Source organism: Halichoeres trimaculatus, unplaced genomic scaffold (genome assembly GCF_033239565.1).
Source record: "Halichoeres trimaculatus isolate MK-OKI-2021-1 unplaced genomic scaffold, fHalTri1.1 fHalTri1_scaffold_8, whole genome shotgun sequence".
Taxonomy (NCBI): Eukaryota; Metazoa; Chordata; class Actinopteri; order Labriformes; family Labridae; genus Halichoeres; species Halichoeres trimaculatus.
In genome coordinates this window covers 34,379,401-34,401,578 of record NW_027437186.1, presented here as the reverse complement: position 1 = coordinate 34,401,578, position 22,178 = coordinate 34,379,401, and the positions used below count along the sequence as shown (strand labels likewise).

The following is a 22,178-nucleotide window of genomic DNA, read 5'->3' as shown; positions in this document are numbered from 1 at the left end:
GCTGCTCTGAGAAACACAGGTTGGAGAGTCTGCAGGCCATCACATGTGGACAAGGCCCGAGCGCTGCCAAACCTGGTTCTTCCCACACTGCTGGAGCCAAGTGAATGCCTCATCTGCTCTGAGCTGGCTGCTGGAGCTCGTCTGTCCCTGCCAGCGCAGCGTGGCCTGTGCAGAGAGTCCAACCAATGAAGAAAGGCATCAAACGCCAAGGCTCCATCAGCGAGTACTACAACATCACAATTAGTTCAACCAGCTGAGGTGTAGCTGTTAATGTTTACCCCCTTTGTGATATTTTCTTTAATACATTCTGTCAGAAGACTGGTGTAAGTTCACTTAGGCAATATTTTATTCATTTATTTTTTCAAAACTAGTTTTTTTTATCACGTTTTCTTTAAGTTGAGTACAAGAGGAGTTACATTAGAACATAAAACACCAAACTGAAAAAAAGAAGCAAACAAAGAGAATTTATAATCATCATTTATAGATCATGGTCATTTTCCTCATACTCATTCCAAGTACAGGTCTCTGGAAAGCAGAATTGACTGACAGAATGACAGAACAAACACAGAACAGTTGAAACGGAGACTTATTTGAGCTATTCTCCTCTGGTTTCGCATTCACCCAAGCACACATCGAACAATCTCGTGATACCACTTGGAAAACGCACACAGCAAGGTAATTTATCTTTATCATAGTCGTCATCCATCATCATCCTCCTCATTCGTTACCTCAGGCTTCACTCTCACTCGTACGTCAGGATTGAGCAGGAAGGCAGTGATTCTACCAGCATCCTTAAAAAGAGATCCACACACGTTTTCATGCCATCCTACCGACGCCTTATGCAGTTTTTGGGAAACGGTTAGGCTACTACTGGTCTGGGGTCGTCTATCTCAGGTTGGCATTTGTATAAAAACTATATAGGAACACATGTAAAAACAGGGGAGAATCAAATGATCATCAAACTGAAAAAAACAGATGTCTTCATAAAATCTTCTATGTCTAGCAACACTTAGTAACACTTATGTCGTCTTTTTGTCCTTTTTTTTTTGTCGTTTTATTCCAAAATGGTCGAGGAGCAGTTATAGTTTGCATCATCTATACAACAGGCTATAAAACACCACTTTGTCACAGTCCAGAAAGCACATATAGATGTGGTTGTACTGTATATAAACATATGTACTGTAATAAGATAATTTTTCGTGCATGGCTCTCCGATCTTGAGACGTCTCAGAGGAAACTCTCCTTTGAGTTCACACCATGTGAAAACGAAGGCCTCCAGATTTCTTACGACGGACAAACTTTTCTTGTGCGGCATCGTCTTAGAGATAAATCCATCCTCGACTCTGCGCTTCATCAACACAGCCAGCCTGGTTTTAGTCTCTGCCGGCCTTCGCTGCCTCTGCAGGGGCTACTTTGGCTGATCCCTCAGACTTCCATCACGTTTTTTTTTCTTTCACCTCAACCAGATTTTTTTTTTTTTTACTCATCATCCACAGTAAATGTTTGGCGTACTTATGTATGTATTTAATTATGCATTGTGTCATTTTTCTGTAGAAAAAGTCCAAACAACACAAACACAGGCAATGTAAATGAAAACATTAAGTTTGTAATGCTGAAGCTCCGGTGCGTCTGTGCTCCTCGGTTCCCCAGAAACAGCGTCCAATCGCATCGAGTGAGGAAACAAGTCACAGATGGGTTCGTATTGTTTGGTTGACATGTTAGATATGTTGATAGTTTTTCTCCCGCTGGGTGCCAGAGACGTTTAAATCACTTCTGGACAGTCTCCAGTTCTTGAGTCAGAAGAATCTTTTCACGTTTCATCGTCTCTTAGGAAAAAAAGACTAAATAATGTTCATCTTTGTTATTATACTGTACACACGTTGAAGTCCTGATTTGTCTTTTTAATAAACGTTTAACTCGGTCTAGCAAAGACCAAATCCTTGACAATCACACGTAGTACTCCTTGTCCTTGTTCTTCTTGTTCTTGCTTGAAGTTTTCGCCGTGTTGACCGGTTTCTCTTTGACTACGGTGCCGTTGGATTGCGCAGAGTTGCTGATGTAGTTGCGGCTCTCGTCCACGTGATACGAGCCTTCGTCTCGGTTCCGGTATTTGTACATGGCGTACAGCAGGATGAGGATACAAAGCGCCGCCGCTGCCACGATGCCGACCACCATCCCTGTCGTGCTGCTGGACTCTCTGAAGACCTCGGACGTGCCTGGGGTTCCCCGGGGTCCTGCACCGGTGGGGTTAGCTGCAAGACACAGAGATACAATAACTTTAGTTATACAAACCAAGCTGTGTTTGACATTCTTCATCATTTGGAATCATGGGAGTGAAAGTACGGTGGCCTGTAGGTGTCAACCAAACACGAATGCAAAAGCCACAAAGAAAGTGAAGAGGACAGTTATCCTAACGGACACAGAAAAGTTGTGAAAATAATGAAATGATTATTTTAATTTTTTTCTTCAGCTTTGATAATGCTTGTGATTGGTGATTGTCACCAACACTTTAGTCCTACTTTAATGTTATACTCCCCTTCAGCAGACTGTCTGCTACAATTTGGTGTTAGTTGCAGGTTTGTACAATAATTTGTTTCCTGACAGTGTTGAAAATTATGATGACCCAGTACATATTTCATATTCCTGATCTTAGTATCCTGAATATTGCCAGGATCTGGATTGTACTTTAACATCTGTCAGAAATGATGGTGACCTTGTCTTGTATTGTTTTGCAAAGCAATCTGACCATTTATGGTGGAGTTATATACACATATGGTGAAATGGGATCACATCAGTCCAGTTCTGAGGTCTTTACACTGGCTTCCTGTTTGTCAGAGGATAGACTTTAAAACCCCCTGAAGCTCTGAATGGATCAGGGCCAAAATGTATCAACGATCTTTTGATCCCATATGAACCATCAAGACCACTTAGGTCATCTGGATAAGGTCTGCTTTCAGTCCCCAGAGTCACAACCAAACATGGAGTGGCAGCATTCAGCTTCTATGCTCCAAATATCTGGAATTAACTGCCAGAAAATATCAGGTCTGCTGAAACTCTGAGTTCCTTTAAATCCAGGTTGAAGACTCACCTTTTTACAGCTGCCTTATATAAGAGCATTTTAACAATTCATTTCAATAACTTTCTTTTTTCCTTTTTTTTTTTTTTGAAAAAAAAAAAACAATTTTGAAACTTTGCACTGCAACTCTTGTGTTAAAATCTGTTTTATTTTTTTCCCTTAAAATCTTATTTTTTTTTATGTATTTTATTAAGCTTATAAAGCTCCTTTAAATCCAGGCTGAAGAATCACCTTTTTACAGCTGCCTTTTATTGGAGCATTTTAACAATTTATTTTAATAACTTCTCTTAAAAAAAAAAAAAAAAGGAAAATTCTGCAACTGCACTGTGACTCTTATCGTAAAATCTATTTTAACTTTTTTTTCTCCTTTATATCGCATCTTGTTTTAATTTATTTTATTAAGCTTATCAAGCTCCTTTAAAGCCAGGTTGAGGACTCACCTTTTAACATTTCCCTTTTTTTAAAAGCAACAATTCACAATTTATTTAATCAACTTTTCTAGAAAAAAACATAAAAAAAATAAGAAAAAAAAGTTACTATTTTGTCACTCTGCCACTTGTCCCAAAAGCTGTTTTTAACTCGTTTTTTCCCCTTTAATCTCATTTTGTTTTAATGTATCTATTAAGCCTTTTCAGTTCCTTTAACTCCAGGTTGAAGACTTACCTTTTTACATCTGCCTCTTTAAGAGCATTTTTACAATTTATTATAATAACTGTTCTTTAAAAAAAAAAAAAAAGGTACAATTTTTTTTTTTTACCTCTGCACTATGACTCTTATCTCAAAATCTTTTAAAAACCTGTTTTAATTTTTTTCCCCTTTTAATCTCATGTGTTTTAATGTATATTAATAATTTTAATCTGCCTTTTAATTGAATTTCTATGAATACACTTGCCTTGCCTTCAAAAAATAAATCCAGGATCTAGAGGGTGATCCAGATCACCTTCAAAATGTAATGTCTTCTTCACTATCCCATTTTGAACATCCCTTAAAAATTTCATTAAGATCTGTTGAATAGTTTTTGAGTTATGTTGTTCAAAAACAAAAAAACAGACAAACTCTCCAAAAGAAAAACCTCCTTTGCAGAGGTAAATGTAAGTACTATGAAGGATATTACAAGGTAAGATGCTCACGAAGCAATTTTTCTTCCGTGTTGTGGCTTTTGACACCCACTGGCCACCGTATGAAAACATCTGTTTCTACTCTGCATTTGTGGATCAATACGACTGTTTTATGTAGAGTTATCGTGCAGACTTCACCCCTAAGGGCTGCTGAAGCTAAAAGAAGATACTGGCTGATGAAATTGACTCCCCATTTAAAAATAGAAGCATGCAGTTACACAATGAAGTGACAACACGCAATGTTTGTCAGTAATGATGTTAAATGAGTGCCATAAAAGAGTGGGGATGAGAGGGTCCCAGCTGGACTCTTTCTTTTTCCGGCAGATTAATAAAAAGAAGAATCCGGATGTTTAATCCTTTAACAGTCCCTTTGCTGTGCTTAATAAAACTGTCAAACACTCCCCTCGCAGCGAAATAAGTCACAAATACCCTCATGTGAATGTTCTTAAAACTCCCTTAAAGACTGTTTTAAACCCTTTGTCAGTCACAGAATTCAGAAGAAATAAAATATGTTCAAAAACTTCCCACAAAAGCAGGGGCTGGGCATCTTTGTCAGCTCTGTTTAAGTCCTCAGCACTTTACCTGCCCAGACTCCTGCCTATTAGAGGTGTAATTCCTGCTGAACATTAATCCAATGACGTTTATTGAATCCCCACATACAGGAGAGAAAAGAAGGTAAGATGTAGGATAGAGAGATTAGGCACAATCAGAAGTGGAGCTGACAAGGAGACTAATGTGTAAACGATTCATTTAACACACACTCAAAGGCTCGTTACATATTTTAAAGCTCAGTCATGAATGAGCCGGCCACATTTCCAACACTCACTATACATCCAGGCAGCATGACGGCATCACACAGCCCATGAAAATAAGTCTTTCACAGAGAAACAATCCTTAAATTGACTCAGCAGATTTCGCCAAAGGCTGTCCCCACTTCTGTTCTGAAAAGCTGCCAGTCAATGGGAGATATTCTGAAAACACGTCAGCCCCCTGATATTATTCAGTCCTCCTGGCACATCGCTGTGTGTTTTTGTAGCAGTCATCATTTCTGTTTAAGCCCTCTTTGTTGCATTTGTGAAATCCAAACACTCAACGCTAACGTTTGGGAATGAAAGCTCTCTGGTTTCGCTGGATTTGGGGAGAAAATATTTGAGAGATTTACAGCCGAGTTCAGATCAGAGTGATGATGAGGGGAAGATGTTTGGCGGCTGATTTTCATATGACCCCCAGCTTTTATTGAAACAAAGTATATCTATTATCATTGTTAGTGTTGTTTTTTGTTAAAGTTTATCTTTAAAATTAATAAGCAAATAAGTGATTTATGTCTAATCATTTCATTCACTGTAAATAAGTTAAAACCTGAATATTAAGAGTCATATTTCTAAGTGGAACGCATACATAATATCCTGCTTACACAACCTGTGAAAAGTTAGCAATCCCAGAGGCAAGCAAGAGGAAGAAGAATATTAAAGACTATTTAAAGACTCATTTTACAATGACCAATGAGGTAGTGTTGGACCTGTTTATGAGCTAATGTTTGTATTTTATTTTGTAATATTCCTATAGTGTCTTACATGCTACAAGACTGAAATAAACGCCTGTTTTAAAGGAATCAGTCTGTGTTGATTGTCGTGAAAGTAGCTACAAATGTTTCCCTAAACTACATCTGTTCATAGGCTGCTTGTCTGAAGCTAAAGCTCTGTTCAATCTGCAGAAACTCAACAGCTCTTATAGCTGATTAAAAGTTATGAAGTTGTGCTGATTCACAAATAAAAAAATAGAGAAAAATACCTTTTTATTGCATATTAACCTCTGCCTGTAAAAAAGCTATTTCTAGACGGTGGCTTCTTCCCAAATCCCCCCAATTCAGGAGTGGATTACAATTGTAAAATTGATATTTACGCCATGGAAAAGGTTTCTTTTTGTTTACATCTACAAAAAGATGCTTTTGTTAAACTGTGGAGTAACTGGGTTAAATAAGCCAAATCCACTCAATCCACTTAATGCTGCATACTTGGTTGGTTCTGCACACTTTGTCTCTTCCATGTCACACTTAGTACCTTCTACTTAAACAACAACAAAAAAGACTGAATGGTAGAGAAAACTCAAGTAATTTTCAATGCTTTTGTCCAGGTGTCTGCCTTTCAGAATTGAAAAATAAAGAATTTTGAAGAAAAAAAAAAGAAAAAAAAATAGTTCAGCACAGATGAGAAATTTGGGGGGCAAAAAAGGTTGTTTGTAGGTTGAAATAGTCTGATAATGAAAAACAATCTTTATCAAATCCAGATGTTTATTCTAACATAGACTGTAAAAAAATGGACGTCATCTTTCTTGGCTCAAAGTGAGGTCGCCACAAAAACTCCTCCCCCTGGTGGCTGGCTGCAGTACAGGTTGAAAAATCCATCTCCCCAGTCATTCCAGATGGTCTGTGGTCAAACTTTAAAAAATAAATACATCTGGTGGAAATGTTTCTCACGTCTGATTGTTGTGGTGATTTGAAGATATCATTTGGCTGCCTTGTATTCAAGTCCTCTTTTTTTCTGAAAAGTTTTATTTTCATTTGTTATAAGAGGTTAGAAATGAGGTTTTACGTCACGTTTAACAATGATTGACAGCTGCCATTCTCCTGTATTTTTTCGGGGATTGTAAAGTATACTGGGAGGGAGAGCCAAGAAGAGATTGGACTCATGACAGAAAAGAAAACAATTATTTTTGTCACCCAGCTCCACTCAGATTTTCCAAGAATCCTTCAAAGTTTTTTTTTTAACAGAAATAGCAAAAAATGTTGTTTTCACGGTTGATAAATATGTTGTTAAGAGCTGCTGGTCCATCTACATTTGAAGAAGATGATATGTGTAATTCTCGAGGAGAAGGCTCTTATGTTTTAGGTTTTCATCTTTAGCTGTCTGTAAGAGCTCAGGGGGAGAGAAAAGCACTTCCTGTACCATAAAGCTTTGTTACCCATGAGTACAAGAGTACGACCATCAAACAGTTTATTGATATCAAGGACTGATGGATGTGTATGAGCTCATGAAGAGAGCCTAATGCAATATACATCCATGGAAACTTCAGCATTCATCTCCAAAGTCTGAGTTTTTATGTGAGCAAATCATTGCTACTTTAATTTAACACTTACTCTGACAGCTATCAACACTTTCATATATCAATAAACAGAGTCTGTCATATTAAGTGAATATTTCCAACATGCTGGTCCCTCATGTCCCATTTCGCTGTCCCACTTTTCTCCCACTTTTCCCCGGCAACGCGTCTGTTTTGAAATAATTGCGTCCACCAGCTTTGATATGAAATAAAATTTCACTCTAAAACAAAAAACCCGACATTGTGTCTTGATTATCTGGATCCTTTGATCTTGTCCAGTCGGAGAAATATTTCCAAGTGAGTCGCTCTCTGCCTAAATAAGAACTCCGAAAGCAGGGAGAGGCTCTCTGTTCTATCTCAACATCAAAAGAGAAAAAGACACGGAAAACAAATGCTGCGATTGAAGTTCAGCACAATCACCCTGTCTCATCTTATCAAATCCTTATTTTATGACAGACTAAGTTGTCTGATCATGAGTAAAGAGGGCAGTTCTTGTTCTCATCGTGGAAAAAGAGTATTTCTCCCTGATCCATGAAGGACAGACAGAATTAATAAGATGATACAGCACATCTCAGCCTCCCACTTTAGTGGCAACAAGCGCAAAATAAACCCCAGACAGCTCTGGAGGTTTTAACACTGAAGGTGTTCCCGTCCTTCAGATTACTCTTAATGTAACCAGCTGCTGTAGTTCACATTATAAGGAGCATGTCAGTGGATTTACATACATTTCCGTCCATACAAAGAATCACAACATCCTGCAAACTGTGGATCACACTCTCCAGGTTGATTTCTCTGCAAAATGAAAAAACTTTCATTAAAGTCTTTAAAGTGTGCTGTAAAGGAGCGTCATTGTCGAGGATCATTGATTTGTCGTCTGGCTTTCTTCCTCGAGATAAATTGAAATAAATGCTGTCTTCAAAAAACAGGAAACAGCAGTACAAGAAAAGAACAGAAACATCCCTCCTCTTCTGTCTGTTCTCTACGTATATTTCCACAAATTTCTCATTTAGTCACCTTGTTTGTAGAAACACAATCTTACTTTTCAATAACTTCCTTCACTTTTGTGAATCGTTTCCATCAGTGAGTAGGGAAGTGATTGCAAAACAGTGAAACCACTTCATATCCTGAGCGCTGTCCAACTCATAATCCAGCTCCTCTTACATCTCTGATAGCTCTCATCACTGTTTCCTCATTTCTTCTCGATAGCTGCGGAGATAAACAACTTTTTCGGGTTGCATTCTTCATGATTGACAGCTCCTATGATGTAATATTAGTGACTGACCCATGCAGAAAGAACACGTGTCTATTTTTGGTAAATCCTCTTCATGCCAGACTGGAAAGGTGTCGAAAAAGTGCGAACTGTAAAAGGGCAAAAGTTCTGTAAGCTGTCTGCCAGGAGATGAGATGCTGCTGCTGTTCATTGACATGTTTCCCACCACGGTGAGACTGATCAGTGGCTGAAGTATGCTTCCAACGCCAGCAGACATTCAAGGACGAGCGGGGAGCACCACTGGGGGATTGAGTGTGACTGAGCGTTGCAACAGATTAGCTCTGCTTGTGACAAGCCCACTTATCCTTGCAGACAGGTGTGAAGAATGCTCTCGCCTTGTGGGCAAAAGCCACTGGTTGACACGGTTCTTCTCCGTCGAGACATTGTGCTGGCGTTAACGCTGACTTCCTTTCATATTTTCTGTCTTTCCTTTGTCTGGGGTCAGGAAGGTGAACGTGTAGATACCGTAGCAGGTTGATGGAGGGGAGAAGTCTGGGTGTGTGAGAGCTTGCTTGGCTCCAAAAGCGAGGTGACAGAGTTCACCGGGCAGGCGGCCTCAGTCTGTGGTATCAGGAGTGAGTCATGTGATAACAGGACTGTGGCGTTTTGTTATTTCTTCTGTGATTTAACACCTCCAGCTCTGGGCTTTGTTATTTCCTCCTGCTTGGATCTGTTGATTGGCTCTCCACAGGCTGAGTTCACTAACAGATCACGTGGTCTTCTGACAGCACGTCTTCAAGTCAAAGGAAGGAATTGACGATTTTTAAGACAAAATCTCCACTTGAATGTCTTTGCAAATAAAGCTGAGTGACCACTACTTACACTGCATTTAGCGCCGTGCTGATGCAGCAGCGTTTGGTCCAAAAAGATTAGCATTCATTACGGCTCATTAGCTCGCATTCGGTCTCAGAAGTGTCTATTAAACGACCACCTGATGGCTCGAGTGGATCACTCAGAGTCCCTTGGACTAACAGATACACCTGATGATGTGGCTGGCTCGTTCCCCATGAGCAGGAGTCTGCAACCTTTACTTTCATAGGAGCCGTTTTTCTCAGCTCACCTAAACTAAAATCATTCTGGAGTCACGAAATCTACTTTATTATAACAATAAAGGCTATGAAGTGTTAAAAAAATTCTAAGCATAGTTAGAATCTAGTGAATAGTTATCTAAAAAATAGTGTCTTATTAATTTTAAGAAATTGCACAAATAAAGTTTAGGTTTTATATTTTTGATACATTTAATTTTTTTTTTTTACAAAAAATATGAATAAGAAATTTCCAAAATATTTTTTTGAAGTTACAATTTTTTTTATTATTATGGCAAACTAAAACATGTTGATTTAAAAATTAAATACATTTTTATTTATTAAAAATTAAAATTGAATACATTTGCAGAAATTACAAAAAAAAGGAATGTGAAATTTCAAACATATTTTTTAAAAACTTTTTATCAATTAAGAAATAGAAATTTGAAAAAAAAATTACAAAAATATGAATGTGAATGTCAAAGATTAAAAAAAATCTGTTTCTTTTTTTGAACTTACTTTTTTTTTGTCTTGGTAATTTTAGAAATTTAAATTTAGAAATTTAATAAATTGGTATTAATTAAAAAAAAACAGAATTTTTAAAAATAAAATAAAATAAAATAATATGAATGTGACCTTGAAAAAATAAATAAATAGATTTCCACATTTTTTTTTAACTTTCAATTTTTTTTTAATGATTTTTTTTACCTTTGAAAATTTGGCCATATTTTAGAAATTTTAATTAAGAAATTTTAACTTAGACATTTTAAATCTGTATGACTTAAAAAAATAGAAATTTAATACATTTTCAAAACTTTAAAAAATGTTTTTTTTCTTCTTTTTTTTCTTTTTAAAGGCATTATTTAAAAGAATTGGTTAAAATTTGCAGAAAATTTCAAATTTTTGAAACAATACCTGAGTCTGAAAATATATATTTAATATATTGCTCAACTCATTGTTTATTGCTGTTTGCTTATGTCTTGCCACATATCAAGCACATATACTAATCCAGCTCATTTTGAGTGAAATGAAATCATCCTCACAGAATAAAAATCTGTATTTTCTTCCAGATTAGTCTTTTGGTAGATGTAGTTATCTTCCCAGGGCTGTAAAACTTGAGGTTAGCCACAGGTGCATGGAAATTTGGTGGGCTGTTGATGTTGTAGGAGGTGAAGTGGAGCAGTGGCAGGCTTTATTGACAGATGTGATTAATATTTGTTTCAACAAAATGTTAGCACATGGTTGTATTTAGTGTCAATGTCTTCAATACCCTCTGTAAGAAAAATGTATATATTTTTTTTACTTAATAATATATATTTTTCAAGCTACAAGGAGCCACTGCAGCAGGTTGCAGACCTTTGCCCATGAGTCAGGCTGTGCACGCTGCCCTGCTATGCCCTCAAGTTGGGCTCAGACAAAGTAATGCTGCAGACACGAGGCCTTCGAGAACGCCTCATAAGACATCAGCGAAAATGCATCTGCCTGTCTGTTCATTAGCACTCCATCACCTCAGAATGAAGGCACATAAACTGAGAGAGAAATAGTGCCTGAAACAAGTGTTTAAAATGATGGCTGCTCTTATGCGCTCTACTCGAGCGTACCCAAGGGTAAAATTAGACATGGGGAAAATGACCTTAAAGTGGCGCCTAGCTTCATGGCAGCCTGGCGGGGGTGCACTTGTGAAGTGATAGAGGTAAACTCAGGGGGGTTAACTTTTGAAGGATTGCAGTTGTGCAAAAGCTGCCAGAATAACTTTCTCCTCAGCGTCTCATCCTGGAGCCAGAGTTAAATGACAGTATCACATACGGAGCATCATAGAGTCCTTGCTGTTTTATTCACAAGGACGAGAGTTAATGTGTGAGCCATTTAGTCACAAATCATTTGTTTTCACCAAGTCTTCACAGATTCTTCCTGAAGAGATGCAGAGGAGCGGAGGATATTACATATGACCCTGATCCATAAGAACAGGTGAGGAACGTTAAACAGCCTGAGGAGGAATTGCATTTGCCATACAGAAGAGCACAATGACACGAGCGTTGAGATTGGTTTGGCTTCAATGTCCTGCTTCCTGCGGAGCTGATTTGATAGCCTCTATTCTCCTCGTTCTACCTGGATACATGAGCTCGCCTCGCGGAGATATGAGCGTCGCTGTGATGGAACTTGTCATTTAAAAGGCTGTGAAATGCCTGATGTGATTCCCCTTCTTCTTGCCTGACTTCTTTTTCGCCACATGCTCTGGATGAGAGGACGGAGATCAGAGATTCCTCACTGTCAGGTGGGATTTGAATAAATGGTCCTCTTCAAAGACTATTTTTCCTCATTTGTCTCTGGCGGGCTGCTTCATTTGTTTGGTAATTTGGGAGAGGGGCGAGCTGGTTTGACGGAGGGGCGCAGATGAAGGAAAACATGGAGAGAGGAGCTCAGGGGTTACTCCAGGTGCATGTGAGGCTTGTTGAGAGGTAATGGGGCAACGAGGACTACTTAGGATTTATTGAATGGGTGGACTGGATTTGACCTTTTGTTAACTGGTGTCTGTAATGGGTTGGAGGGCTGCATGTGAAGCTACTTTTTCACTACAGGGAGCTGTTAAGCAACCCTGGTTTTTAAAAGCCTGCAAAACAAAATATATATATATATATATATATAAATTGACTTTTTATATTTAATCTGAGCCAGGTACAACTTCTCAGTGTAGGATAATGTATTTTTCAATTAATTAAAAGATTAAACTTAGGTCTAAATTACTTTTAACAAGTAAATAAAAGAATCTACCAATGAAGCATGAAAAATGTGCTCGAAAATATGCTTATAACAAGAATAATATCTTGATGCAACTTTTCTCTTGTTCCATTGGTAGATTTTTTTCTTTTACTTTTTATAAGCAATTCAGACCTCATTTCTTTAAATAGATTTAAAAAAGACTTTTTTCTTGACTGGTCAGGTGAATGTTGCTCAAAGGAAGTCTACTCTGCAAAGAAATTAGATCTTATCAAGTGTTTTTGTCTTGTTTTAGGTAAAAATTGTCTTTCTTCTCTTAATTTGAGCCTCAACTTATCAGTCCAGAAAAAATGTCTTGATTTAAGTTGTTAAAAGAGAAAAATGAAGTCTGAATACTTATAGTTTAAAAAAAATCTGCCAATTGAACAAGAAAAAATGGCTAGAATTCTGTCTAAATACAAGAAACGTTTTTTTTTTTGTTCCATTGGAGGATCTATGTTTACTTGTCACAAGCAATACGGACCTCATTTTTGTCTTTAGATAACTGGAAAAAAGATACTTTACTGGACTGGTCAGGTGAATGTGGCTCATATTGAGTCTAAAAATATGTTTTCAATTGAAAAGAAGACAAACTTGATAAGATATCAGTTTTTTTGCTGTAAAAAGAACAAAAAACAAAAACATTTTTAAGGAAGATAAGACAAAACACTTGATAAGAGCCGTATCTATCTATCTATCTATCTATCTATCTATCTATCTATCTATCTATCTATCTATCTATCTATCTATCTATCTATCTATCTATCTATCTTTTAATTTTGCAGGTGAGGTCACAATGCCTGCCCCCACATGGACACTGAAAGGCGACGCTGCTTATTGGATGTTAATGTAAAATAAAAAACCCTTACCCTCAGTAAACTGTAGATTCAACACCTGTTATCTGCTGTTGTGCAGTGAAGTGTAACAACAAAGTTAATATAATCTTCTATGCTACACTAAACGACTTGGAAAGAGGGCAGGAGATAATCACCGCCATAAAACAGAAAAAACAGCAGCCTTTATTATCACTGTATGCTAACGGTTTACCATTATCTAGCAGTTGTTGTTGTGTTTACCTAATGGCATGAGTTATCATTAGCTTTAGGATGTGAACATTCACAAATGTAAACAAACAGAGATTTCCATTACTGCAAAATGATTAAACAGTCACTGATGACAAAGTTAAATATGTAAAAAAGTATTTGGGATCACAAGTGGAGTGGGAGCTTATCTAATGAGTGAATTAATCTTCTTCTGATCAAATCCTGGTATGAGCTTTTGGTCTGATATTGACTTAAAAAGTAGGATCCAGTATCTATGACAAAGAGGTAACCCATTGGGCGGTTCAATTCAACTTATTTCTATGCTCTTCTTTGATCCTCAACACTGGTAGGTTGATGGATTTGTGATACACTGCAAAAACTGGAATCTTATCAAGTGTTTTTTTTTTTTTTTAAGTACAAATTATCTTATTAGACTTGATCTGAGCCACATTCAACTTATCAGGCCAAAAAGATGTCTTGTTTTAAGCAAGTAAAAAATCTGCAAATGGAACAAGAAAAAATAATGCTAGAAAATTTGCTTGAAACCGAAATAATGTCTTAATTTGAGTAACTTTCCTCTTGTTCCATTGATAGTGTGGTCCTTAACCAGGCACGGAAGATTCTGGATGATCCTTCCCATGATCCCATCCTTATTGTGTCTTTCTTGGGAATATGAACTTCTGTCTTCAGGGAGACGATATAGAGCAAGCAAACACAAAACTATTTGATACAAGCTCTCGTTTCTCCCAACATCCATCTCTCTGCTTAATAAAAAATCGAATTAATTATTTCCTTGAATTGATATATAATGCTTGTATATATAATTTCTGTCAGCCTATTTATTGCCACCAGTCACTGACCTGTTATGATTATTCTGCTTTTATCCATGGTTTTATTTTCTACTTCTTATCTATTTTTTTTTTACTTGTTTCTACATATTTTACTTATTATCTGCTTCTACTTGTTCTTAGCTGTTATTATCTGACTTTTACCCGTGTTTTGTTCTTATTGTCAAAACTCGGTTTTTAACTTGTTTCTACTTAGCTTCACTGCGTATCGTGTCGAGCACTGCACTTTAACATCCTTGTGCAATAACTTCTGGCCATGCTTGCTGCCGACCTCTTGCTTATGTGACAGTTGTATGTGTCTAGTTTTGTCATTTAAAATACTGCGTCCTAGGCCAGTAGTACTGCTGTCTAAGACAACTTTCCTGCAAAGGACAATAAAGTTGATCTAATCTAATCTAATCTAATCTAATCTAATCTAATCTAATCTAATCTAATCTAATCTAATCTAATCTAATCTAATCTAATCTAATCCATTGTTAGTTTTTTAAACTTGTCTCAAGCAATTCAGACCTCATTTTGTCTTGAAATCACTTAAAACGAGACATTTTTCTGGAACGGTCAGATGAATGTGGCTCATATTAAGTATACAAATACATTTTCTACTGAAAATAAGACAAAAACCCTTGATAAGGTTTCAACAACAGGTAACTCAGCAGTTTAGATGTATTTCTCACTTATTGTGTAAGTTTAATCCTTCACTTATCCAATGCTGAGGTTTAAAGTTTAATTACAGTTCATGTAAGGGCTTGAGATTTACCCTCCACACATTTAAACATTTATATTAACATAAAATATAAAATCAAACCCAGAAAAGTCTGACTTCACCAAAACAATCTGTAATCAAAGCCAAAGCCCAGGTATCAGGACGATACTGATACCGATTATCAGTAGTCAAGGAAGCCGATAACCGATATTTGGAGCCGATATTAAAATATTGATATATAAATATTGGTGTCAAAACTTGGCACTATACAAGCTCCAACACTTAACTTTGTTGAAAAATCATGAAGCATATGTTTATTCAATATATTAGGCCCAACAGCTGTTTTATAAAATTAAATGATAATTTAAAAACATAAATAGCCCCCTAAAGTTTTCTACAGTAAGCAAAGTTAATTTTATTTTTTTTTTTAAAAAAGGCTTTGTGTGTCATCATTCAGATGGTACTATGGTTGGGACGATGCTAGAGACAGAGAGGCGTGGCTGTATTGGTGTCAAATTAACACAGTCTGAAAGGTAATTTCTGACCAATGATGATAAACCTCAAAATGCTAAATATGGGCACCAATAATCGGTCTATACCTACTATAGAAGTTGCATCAGTGCAGCAGTAGTGGACTTTTTCCTGGTTTTCTCCCTCAAGATAACTCATCTCATCTGATAAACTGGTCTAACTCTGCTGTGCTACTGTCTGCTACTTTTATGGTTTGAAAACACACCTTGAATGTAGCTGTCTACTAAAATGCATGGGAGTCGATGCCTGTTGTCCGCTGTAGGGACTGACCTACACTCGCAATGCAAAAGGTCAGTACATTTACATCTACAGAGATCTTCTGTGCCCGTAACCTGCATCAGCTGATAAATATGAGCATGGTGCATCTGTGAGAGCTTAAGGAGGTGTGGTAGTGGGAAGTCTTGAGAGCGACCCAGGCTTAGCTGGCATGCTCATTGACACATTGCTGTTATTCAGCCAGATTAGTGTTATACCATCTTCTCCCTTCACATATCCAGCCATAATCATGAGCTGTCACACCCGTCACAGACTCGGGGATCAGTGTGCAGACAGGTCACTGTATCAACTCCAGCAGAGCCAAAACACTTATTAAATCCCTCTTCCCTCTTTAATTATCTGAGTGTCCTCGAGAAGTGATGCAAGCCACCCTGTACTTGTGACACGCTGGCAGTGTGCCTGATGACAGCACGCATGTGTGAGCCTGAAGTGGCTCAGCTCACACTGATGGTGGCTGATGAACAGAGAGCTGAGTGAGCATGAAATGAGGTCGGAGTGAGAATTATTAAAAGGTGTTTGAATGAGCTCAGTCAAAGGTACGGTGCAGTTTAAGCCATCGCCTGGGGGAGTTCCACTTAAAGAGATGAAGAGGAAGCTAAACCTGGCTGGACTGGACGCTGAGAGTCTGGACTTCCTCTCCTGATTAGATTCCTGAAAACTCTGTTACATGTTCTCTGGGTCTGTATTTATGATGTATACGCTGTGCCTTTAGCGAATCTGAAACTTTCTATTGTGTGGGTGAGGAGTCGCCTGCTGAAGTGGATAATCAGATCTAAACCACAGGCTCACACTTTGTATTGCAGCGCTCTGACACAAACTGTTCTGTGAGATGAGTCTTGGAAGTGTGAAGGCACAATTTTCTGTTAGATGTCCAATATCGCTGCTTATGAAATCCCCGAAAAGCTTTGGCTGTCGTAGTTGTTGAACTCGTTGTACTGCCCTCACTCATCACTGCTTCCCGTTGGTCGCTCTTCTCTGTCCGCTCATAAACCAAAGATTTTATCTTAATGTATTTAAAGGTCTGCTTTAGGTCCGTGTCCTTTACACCTTCCAGAAGAACAGGAACTAATAAACTCTGGTCCAAAGACCTTTTCCTCCAGCCTGCTCTAAAGGTCAGATCTAAGTTTCGCTGCCTGCTTTGAAGAAACTATAAAAAGAGCTGAAACTTAAGGATCCTGCCTGAGTGAAGGGTTAAACTTCATTTAACCATACAAACACATCTCAATGGAAATACTTTGCCAGATGTGTTTCTAATTTTTCAAACATTTTTAAATCACCTCTGGTATTACAGCTCAGCTTGTTGGAAACCTTGATGGCTGTGCTGCTGCGGCTCAAGGACACCCTTAAGAACATATATTTTTAATCTGTTAAGATCAAGGTAAAATAAAACACCCTGAAAGAAATATGGCACATAAAGACTTAAAAACTGAGCAGCGATTTCTGTGAGAGCTGTTGTTCATCTTTACCAGAGATAAATTAGCATCATTAGAGCAACATAAGAGAAGTGCTCATACACCCATCAGAGGTTTATTAAACTTCTTCATCATGAAATCACCAACTGGCTTGGTCTTGGCCAGACTTCAGATGTTCTGTTTTTCTGTTTCCTGCTTTTCTTGAACTCTGGTTCAATAATTCACAACCTTTGGGGATCATAAGAGAAATTCTGGGGTTGACAACAACGAAAAAAGAAAGACATTTTATGTGGACTTGGTATTGATTTTGAGATTCAATTGACGACTGTTTTTGAGCCCTAGATGATTAGACCCTTTGTATCATTAGCCCCGTTTCCACCAAGCAGTCTGGTTTAGATTGGTACAGTTTAGTACCGGTTGGAAGCTTGATCTTGTTTGCATTTCCACAGCCAACCACGTCCCCTTGTGATAGCTTGCCAAAGCAGCACAACCCAGTGTACATTGCTAATAAATACAACAAAAAAAGAAAAAACACAGTAAACAAGGATCATCCAACAATTCGTCGTCTTTGTGATTGACATGCAGGGATGAGTAACGAATTAGGTACTTTTATAGGTACTGACCAAATTCTGTCAAAGTACCAGGAACCAATTCACGTAAAATGAGTGATTTTCCAAACTGGACATAAACACAGCGTTACAAGATTACATATTGAAGAATAAATGTGTTAAATTAAAAAAATAATATATATATATATATATATATATATATATATATATAAATATATATATATATATATATATATATATATATATATATATATATATATATATATATATATATATATATATATTTTTTTTTTTTTTTAAACAAATTGATGTTTTGTACCACAAAAGTACCAAAAATTGGTAATTTTGTTGGTACCTTTGAGTACCGACAACCTTTGAGTTGTCAGGTACCGTATCATTTCAAATGCAAAAGGGTACCCATTCCTAAAGGCATGTGGCTCTTTGCTACAAAGAACAATCAAGCTTTGTTTCAGAAAAGACTCTGTGCTGCCAGGAGAAATACAGCAGCCACTGTCGCACTAGAAGTGGCGATTCTGGCGATTTTGACCGATCAAGGAGTGTTGTAGCTCCACCTTCTGGGATTGGATTGGTTTAGTTTGGCACCCCAACAGAAGTGTCCTAAAACGTGGGATGTTTCATCTTAGTTATTTGGGGATCTGTCCCGAGATTGGTCAGTGGAAACGCCACAAAATGTGTGACGTACTAAGACAAACTAAACTAAGAAGAACTAAACCGAAGCTTGGTGGAAATGGGACCATTGGTCTTTTTTCCCATGTAAGCCTGCGTACCCTCTCAGATCAGGTTAGCTACTTGTGCTGTAAGCTCGTACAGGCTCCAAAACGCTGTGATAACTTGTAAAAAGTCCTCATATTTAGCATCTGTCAGATCTGTCTCTATTTTCAAATATATTCTAAAAACCATTATTATTATTATTATTATTATTATTATTATTATTATTATTATTATTATTAAATATTTATTATTATTATTATTATTATTATTATTATTATTATTATTATTATTATTATTATTATTATTATTATTATTATTATTAATAAATATTTATTTATTTATTTATTTATTTATTTATTTATTATTTTTATCTATTTATTCAATTGGTCTTTTGGGAAGATCCTTGTTACTTTAAGAAAATTATTTCACAAATAAATGTTATATCATCCATTTCTACCTGTGGTGTTAGTTGTTTTTACACTGTTTTAGACTGGCAGTGTGTTTGCTGTATGTCACCTGCATCCTTAAGCTGTGTCCCTGCCCATCATTGTTGTTTAACAGGTGAGAGCTCACCTGTGATTTGAGTCTTAAGGGTCAAGACTTGATACAGTTTAAACCATTGATGTTGATTTCCAGCCTGATCAACATGTTGAAACATCTCTAAACATTTTTCATCCAGAAAAAAAAAAAAAATCAGAAAACTGGTTGAATGTCTTTAAAAGTCAGTGAGTGAAAATGCTTCTTTTTTATGTGTCAGTAAAAAGCCTCTCTCTGATTGGTCAGCTGTGATTTGTTTTGTAATGTTTTCAAAGTCTTTTCTAACTTCCACCATCACCATAACTGACCTTTGGCTGGGCTTCTTTTCTTTTCTTTGGAGAGCAAAGTCTTTCATGCCCTACTTAGACTTCTCAACAGACACATTGTGTTAGCATCAATGTCATCACACCCTGAAGATGTGGGGTAGAAAAATAAAAATAATTGAAAATATAAATACGGTGGGATCAGTAAAGAGAAAGACTGACAGTGAGTGTGAAATCCTGTTTTCTCTCAGAACACTCTCCATTTAAAATAGAATGTCGAGGAGAGACTCGGACGGCATAATCCTCTCTGAAAGGATGCAGAAAAACAAAAATGGCAATATTCCATAAGATGGTCCTTAAAGCGCTGTGTGTGAGATGTCATAGAAGGAATATATGTTAAAGGCACATGCTACAACATTCCACAAAGAGAGGCACGCCACACACACTGAGCCCCAGCTTGGTATGATTGAATAACCTATTAAACATGGGCAGTGACCTCTTAAGCCAGCGCAGAGCTCTAACTCTTTCATTAATCTCACAGCTTCTCTTAAAACAATAATTTACTCTAATTTTTCTCCCCCCCGGCCCGATGCATTCCAGTCGCTGCTGTCGGGTTAAAGAGAGGATTCATTTGCTCTTTGATTTATTGGTTTACTCAATGCATTGTTTCCCCAACCCATAAATTAAATCTATTAAAAGAAATGCCAAACGCATTAGCAGCTGTTAATGTCACTGCAGGATGCTGGAGGACAGAAAAGATGAGAGGGAAGAGAGAGAAAAGGGAGCTGTATGATTAACCTTAACCTGCCTATAGGCGATACACTGAGTGAGTACAGGTGGGATGGAAGTGATGTCTGGATGTAAACGCTGATTGTAGGGTAGTTTCCTCGTCATTAAAAGAGTCAGAATTCATGTCAAAGGCACCGGGAGAAGTTTTTTACCGATTATTATAAAGTCTTAATCTTATATGACCTATGCAGTAAAATGAGACCAACAGGAATAAAACGGGTCAAATCATTTAAGTGGGATTTTGTGCAAGTGTCCATGAAAAAAGCTAAACTCATTGATATTCATCAGTCACCCTGAGGTGTTTCTGCTCAGAGCTCTGCTGGTTAATTCTGGCAGCGAGAATCACACAGAAAGTTTTTTATTTTTTATTTTTTTTGACATCATGTTTTGTCCTTGTGGCTAAATTTGGAGCAGGATAAGCAAAAACTCATTTCTATCAAAGTTTTTTTTTTAGATTCAAAAATTCCACATCCAGAGCTTTGCTAGGTGAAAGAGTTAAATGTCTATGAACAGGATTTTATGTTCATGCCAATGTGTGAATCAGGTTCTGATACCGATACCTGGGCTTTGGGTATTGAGTGATATCCATCAGTACATATGGAATTACTGAAGTTAATATTTATTTAAACTATAAGTGTTTAAATTTGTAACAGCAGTTTGATAAAAAGAAAAATTCTTCAGAATTTACAGAAATGACTGTTTCATTGTAAAATTTTACACCTTGTAGACCAAATCATAGTTTAGCCTTAGTGTCAAGTTTGGACCGACACTTTCCCACTGTTACCTGATCCAGCTTTGAGAGGCTGGATCAGCGCTATACCAGACACCAGGATCAGATCGGTGCATCCCTATTGAAAGTTAATTGCTGGGAACTGGAGAGTTAATCTTCCAACCAGGGACGGAGCCAGGATTTCAGTTTTGGGTGGGCCAGACAAATTTTGGCTGGGCCTTAGGTTGCAAAAGTTGGTAGATCATTAATTTAATTGTTTTAAAAACCAATAACTTACAATATACTACTGTAACTGTAAAGCAGATTTTGTTGCTTTTATCACCTTTAATTGCATTTTTATAGCACTTTTGTGCATCAGACAGATCTACCTGCAATTGCTCTCCATATCGTACTGACCAAAGGGTTGCGCTCTATCCGCTACGGTGTTCCTTTGAGAGGACTTTAACCACGGTTAAAGAAAATAAATAAAAATCAACAGTTTTTACCAAAATAATACCCGATCCTGCCCACATAAAGCTGACTGTTTTGTAACTCTTTTTTTTTTTTCCCCCAACATGCTAAAAAACATGGCTCATTTTACACAGACTGAGTACCAAACACTAACAAAATGGACATAAAGTATCACATTTTACAATGCTCTTTTTAAACTGATTTTTTGTAACAAATAAATATTTTTTTTTTTTAAGTTTAGGGTGGGCCTTGGGTCTTTGGGCCCACCCATAACGCCGTTCCTGCTTCCAATATTGGGCCTCTGGAGCTTACATCATGACAGCTAATGTTAAACCCATAGTCTAATCACATTTTGTGAGCTAAACACATTACAGCTAATAATTTGACATTGCTACAGAACAATACATTGAATTACCAAATGCATACTTTAGCAAGAGCTACATCTGTACCATAGTAGGTGATAGTGCTCATGGGAAATGCAGTATGCAATCTGAAAAAAGAAAACAATCAGTATGTTTACATACCAACTAAGGTCAAAGCAGTTTGGGATCTAGTTTTGTCTCCTCATAGATGCAGAAAAGAGAACCGGACTTCTGACCGAGAATATATAGATAGGTGGTGTCATTGTCATTTTTGATAAGCTTTAACTAGTTTAGGTTAACTCGAAGAGGAAGCAACATCCTAACGATGATAGCCAAGATGGAAGCAGCTGTAGCCCTTTACGTTTCCAACATACTTTGTGTGTTGTTGAGATCACATGGTGAATATTTGTTGTATTGGAGCACAGCATCCCTACTTATCATGGTCCCCTTCTTTATCTACCAAGTGAAATTGGCTTGCATTGAATGCTGAGGCTTGCTGGATCCAACTGTAGTCCGATAGCGATTGCATTATCTGTGAATCGATCATGTAACACTTAGTCCATTCTTGGTCTGGCTAAGCTATTTACA

The 22,178-nt window shown here is 37.2% G+C and overlaps 1 protein-coding gene across 22 annotated transcripts in view; it reads right to left on the bottom strand.

Moving 5' to 3' along the window:
- Positions 1-322: 322 nt before the first annotated feature.
- LOC141794634 (neurexin-1a) overlaps positions 323-22,178 on the bottom strand; it is a 469,750-nt gene continuing 447,894 nt past the window's right edge. For all 22 annotated transcript variants that reach the window (XM_074674993.1, XM_074674995.1, XM_074675004.1 and 19 more), the window contains one exon: positions 323-2,252. In XM_074674993.1, coding sequence (XP_074531094.1) covers positions 1,948-2,252 — 305 coding nt within the window. In that variant the 3' untranslated portion in view covers positions 323-1,947. The remainder of the gene's footprint in view (positions 2,253-22,178) is intronic.